Source organism: Raphanus sativus, unplaced genomic scaffold, assembly GCF_000801105.2.
Source record: "Raphanus sativus cultivar WK10039 unplaced genomic scaffold, ASM80110v3 Scaffold5186, whole genome shotgun sequence".
Taxonomy (NCBI): domain Eukaryota; kingdom Viridiplantae; phylum Streptophyta; class Magnoliopsida; order Brassicales; family Brassicaceae; genus Raphanus; species Raphanus sativus.
In genome coordinates this window covers 1-4,573 of record NW_026620486.1, presented here as the reverse complement: position 1 = coordinate 4,573, position 4,573 = coordinate 1, and the positions used below count along the sequence as shown (strand labels likewise).

Genomic DNA, 4,573 nt, shown 5'->3' with positions numbered 1-4,573 from the left:
TATTATATAATAATGTTTAATTTATATATCTTGGATTACTTTTAAAATCAAATAATTGAGTACCATTAGTAAACATTAAAAAGGTGAAATAACTATTAATAAGTTAGTGTTAAGTTGGAAATAGATACAATAGAATATTTCTTTACAAAAAAATGAAACAAACCATTGGAGTAAATATTGCTTCATTTTTTTCATTCTAAAAAAGTTAAATTTTTTAAGATAAAAATAAAGCTAAAACCATTGGAGATGGAAAGACTAGTCGTGTAAACTATCAGACTATTAACTAAGTGTTATGGAAAGAGGTATATCGTAGAACGAAAATTGTTCATTAGTATTTCATACATTAAAAATATTTTATCATCATTTGTAATAGAAACAAAAAAAAAAATATGTTATGTAAATCATTTATCATCATTCTGTAAAAATACCAGCAAACTCTTAATTATCCTTACTAGAAGCTCTGTGCAAAGCCCAAAAGTTGTTATATAAAGCATGGGCCTTAACGTTAACGAAGGCCCGTTTCCACATATTTAGGGTTTCTAAAAAGCTTTACTATAAATTCTCTTTTCTTTATGCAACGTTTCGTTCGCTGACGACGGCACACAATCTTCACCCTAGAGAGAGAGATCAGATTAGCTAAAATGGTATTCTCTTTCGACTTGATTCCGTATTTTGGTTGAACTTGTTGATCGATTCGTATTGAGTCCTGTTGATTGATTACAGATCTATATTTTTGAGTTTTCTGTCTCTGACCAAATACTGTTTCAAACATCTTTTATCGACATGTAGTTACTAGTTACTGTTGAGTCATAAAATGCTTATTTGTGCTAGTTAAACTGAGTTAGTGTTGGTTAATAGGTGAACATTCCAAAGACAAAGAAGACATACTGCAAGAACAAGGAATGCAAGAAGCATACATTGCACAAGGTTACCCAATACAAGAAGGGTAAAGACAGTCTCGCCGCTCAAGGGAAGCGTCGTTATGACCGTAAGCAATCTGGCTATGGTGGTCAGACCAAGCCTGTCTTCCACAAGAAGGTGTGATCTTTTTTCTCCTTTGCACTCCACTTTTCAGATTCAAAATCATTTTTGAATACTGATTTTCTTATAAATGTAATTTGAACAGGCTAAGACTACGAAGAAGATCGTCCTCAGGCTTCAGTGCCAAACTTGCAAGCACTTTTCTCAGCACTCAATCAAGGTTAAAACGAACTATCTCCTTGCTGATGAGACTCGGTAGTTATTCTTAGACTAACTGGATTTTTGTTTCTTCAGAGGTGCAAGCATTTTGAGATCGGTGGAGACAAGAAGGGCAAGGGAACATCTCTTTTCTAAGCTGTTGTCATCTTATTTCGTTACAAGTTTTCTATTTCGTTGGATCTTGATTCCATCTGTTTTAGCCCTCGTATAAGATTTGTCCCTTCCCCCCAACTCTATATTTTGAATCATCTAGATATGATTTTACTGTTTTTCTATGCACTTGAAATGGTTACTTTTGAGATATAATTTGTACGAAACTCATGAGGCTCTGTTTTCTCGAGCAGAAAGTATTGATCTTTCATGTGAAAGCCTCTTGAAATTAAGCAATAACAAAATACTTTAGGTGCACCTCTCTCTAAACACGAGTTATGGGCAGGGAGCCTTAGGATCTAATTGAAGGAATCTGAGCTAAGTTTATAAAATGTTATCTTGGTCTGGTCAAGATCTCAAATCTGGCTTGACAATGCAAGCAAGCAGAGTCTCTGTGTCAAAAGCAAGTGCCTCGTTCTATTACCAGTTATGCTATGTTTATTGAAATATTTTGCTAAACACATCAATCTTAAGAAACACCTGTTTAAGTTTTCATCAAAATATAGAACTTAAAGAAGTTGTGTGTTTCTTAAGCATAGAAAATATAGCGACAGTTTTATTAGAAAAGAAGAGAAGAGTTGAACATAAACCTCTAATCAAAATTTACAGAAAATTAATATTATGAACTGGCAAGCTAAATTGTCTTTGCACTTGGAAAGTTTTGTAAAATCAAGAATCCAGCAGTCCCCTCTTCTGTTTGTTTAATGGGTAAATAGTTAAGCGATTCCCCCCCCCCCAGAGGTTTTCTCCGAGATGCTTCATGGAACCTGGTTCAAGACTGACTCTCCATTTTATTATTTTTGTTTAATCGTCTGAATCCATGTCACGGAACGGTAATGGTACGGTCTTCACTGCCCTAAAGTGGCCCACGTTGTTCAAATGCTCATTCTCCACTCTGTAATCACAACAGGTTAGTAAATTTCATACTTAATAACATCCAAAAATCAAGTTTATAAAACAAATCTTTAAAACTAGCTAGGTGAAGCTTGTTTTACCTGTAGAAGTTCCAATGGCCTCGACGAATGACTTCAAGTGATGCCAATAAGAAATCTAACAAATGAGACTGAACAGGATTGACTCTGAATCTTACTATTGTCTCGATCCAAGCAACTCGCAATACCAAATTCACCACCTGGATGATAAAATAAATTAACCAGCATTTAGTAAAATATCTTAACTTGTGAGACACGCTAAACAATTATGTGGTTTGACTTACAATGGAGAAATAGTAGTAGTTCTTGTTCTTGAGAACTAGATCGTCCCTTAGCCATGCGTTTTTGGATTTAGGGTTCAAAAGACCCCAATCTTTGACAAAGTCCCAGTATAACTGGTAAAGCGTGGCCACGACCGAGCTCACCAGCAGGACGGCTAACCACGGGGTGGTGTTTTCTCTTGCGTAGGTTATGCGGACTCCGGCAGCAACCATCGCAGAAACGTATTTCCCCATGTTGACTAAGTGATCGGTGTTTGATTCGTCCCACCATCTCCTTATGCACTGTGAATTAAACGTTAATTGAAAGTTTTGAAGGGGGCTTTTGATCTTAAAAGAAAATAAAAACATGAAGGGGACTTACTTGCATGGCACGCCAGAAGTAAGGTGAGAAAGAGATTAGGTAAGCAAGTTCTCTGTAGATTCTTCCGTTTTTGCAGGTATTATACTCGTGTGTTCGAAAGCTTTGAGCCATGAAGTAACACGCGGTCGACTCTATATGTCTTAGCAATGGAATCTGAATTGAATATAAACAAGTTAGAACATGATTAGTGTGTTAATTGTGGCCTAAAAATTAGGTATGGTCACCATCACTTGAAGTTTAATTAGTTAATTACCTGGCTAGTAAGTTGATCAGCCATGAAAAAGTCAACCATCAAAACCTGTTTTTGTACAACAAAACATTTTTAAAAATAAATTTCAACAGATTTCTTGAGCTACAAGTAATAAAAACAGTTTTAATTACCTTGTAGAACGGTGAGCAAACAATGTTACGTAAGATGCAAATGAAGCAGAATCTTGTAGGACGATAGAATGTGTCGAAAGGGCATATCAAGACACAAATGAAGATCTGTCATACACCAACATGAATTAGCGTTTTGAATTGCGATCGCGGTTGGGACGCGCTATGTGATTGATTAACTAACTAAATGATTTACCAAGAGAAGGATGCCAGGAATGGTGTCGACTTCACTGGCGGAAAAACCGGCGGCGCGGAGGATGAGATGTATAACCATAGCGGCCACGACTGATGTCATAAACGTGGTTCCCATTAGAAACGCGTCTCGGTAACGCAACGCTGTGTTTGGTGCAAACTCGAAGATAAAGGTGTAGTTTATCCTCGTGCTCTTCCACATAAACAGATTGCATCCATACATGAACATGTGTAGACTCAGCAACGCAAACACGCTGCGTTACGGGGAAAAAACCAGATTATAAAAACAAATTTTCTGGTGATCTCTTTAGTAGTAAAACTCTGTGTTCTTTAACAAAAATTAATAATTATAAATAAAATACCTGAAAACAGGATAAACAGTCTCTAAATATGAAACTTGAGCACCAGAGGTGAAAATTCCAGAAAGATGGGCCAGTATTATGTAAATACTAAACAGTGAGACAAAGCAACCAGTAAATAATCCTGCAAAAGAAAAAAAGCAGTTCATTTTGTTACAAGAATTCATGGTGGAATGCTATAAAACATACATAACAATAATAACGAAAATAATAATAAAAGAGGTGAAAAAACAGAGAAAATATAAAACAATACCAACAAAGAAAGTGACCATGTGAGAATCTTTCTGCTGGTGGGGTCTCAAGAACTTCATAGCCTTTTTCCTGTCATTGTTTGCGAAGTGCTTTGTGAATATGGACTCCACTTCGTCCATCAGTCTTACCATCTTGTATTTATATTAATCATAGTCACCAATTATTTTCCAATCTTTTTTATAAAATGATTTACTATAACATTACAAAAGATGTAGATCTGCTTTTATTTTCAGTCATATAATACCTTATCAGAGCTGGTAAATTGCGATCTCTTTACGACCTTTAGATAACTTGATGATGCTTGCTGACCAGAAACCTGTTGGTCCATAAATCAAAGTCCATCGTTAAGCACTATAATCTTCTTTTTATTCAAATATTTTTGTTTATCATCGATTCATCGTAACTAGTCAAATAAAGTTTCTTTACCTTGTCGAATTTCTTCAATATTTTTGTAAAAGCTATCATATT

At 35.4% G+C, this 4,573-nt stretch overlaps 2 protein-coding genes across 2 annotated transcripts; one reads left to right on the top strand and one right to left on the bottom strand.

The window, feature by feature from the left end:
- The first annotated feature begins 533 nt into the window (after positions 1 to 533).
- LOC130507680 (60S ribosomal protein L36a) lies at positions 534 to 1,469 on the top strand. Its single transcript, XM_057002363.1, has 4 exons — positions 534 to 644; positions 859 to 1,038; positions 1,127 to 1,201; positions 1,276 to 1,469. The coding sequence occupies exons 1-4, from the start codon at positions 642 to 644 to the stop codon at positions 1,333 to 1,335; spliced, it is 318 nt and encodes a 105-aa protein (XP_056858343.1). The 5' UTR covers positions 534 to 641; the 3' UTR covers positions 1,336 to 1,469.
- A 415-nt stretch (positions 1,470 to 1,884) lies between these two features.
- On the bottom strand, positions 1,885 to 4,570 carry LOC130507679 (phosphate transporter PHO1-like). Its single transcript, XM_057002362.1, has 11 exons — positions 4,532 to 4,570; positions 4,350 to 4,421; positions 4,107 to 4,236; positions 3,857 to 3,977; positions 3,499 to 3,748; positions 3,306 to 3,410; positions 3,178 to 3,222; positions 2,925 to 3,077; positions 2,567 to 2,845; positions 2,346 to 2,482; positions 1,885 to 2,245 (listed from the first exon to the last, which is right to left on the bottom strand). The coding sequence occupies exons 1-11, from the start codon at positions 4,568 to 4,570 to the stop codon at positions 2,155 to 2,157; spliced, it is 1,422 nt and encodes a 473-aa protein (XP_056858342.1). The 3' UTR covers positions 1,885 to 2,154.
- Between the last annotated feature and the right edge of the window lie 3 nt (positions 4,571 to 4,573).

Excerpts from the sequence above, each read along its gene's own strand:
- LOC130507680 (XM_057002363.1), top strand. Across the intron at positions 1,039-1,126 it reads AGCCTGTCTTCCACAAGAAG|GCTAAGACTACGAAGAAGAT; the intron begins GTGTGATCTTTT and ends TAATTTGAACAG. Across the intron at positions 1,202-1,275 it reads TTTCTCAGCACTCAATCAAG|AGGTGCAAGCATTTTGAGAT; the intron begins GTTAAAACGAAC and ends TTGTTTCTTCAG.
- LOC130507679 (XM_057002362.1), bottom strand. The coding sequence starts at position 4,570 with ATGATAGCTTTTACAAAAATATTGAAGAAATTCGACAAG. Across the intron at positions 3,223-3,305 it reads TTTGCTCACCGTTCTACAAG|GTTTTGATGGTTGACTTTTT; the intron begins GTAATTAAAACT and ends GTACAAAAACAG. Across the intron at positions 2,246-2,345 it reads GGCCATTGGAACTTCTACAG|AGTGGAGAATGAGCATTTGA; the intron begins GTAAAACAAGCT and ends TTGTGATTACAG.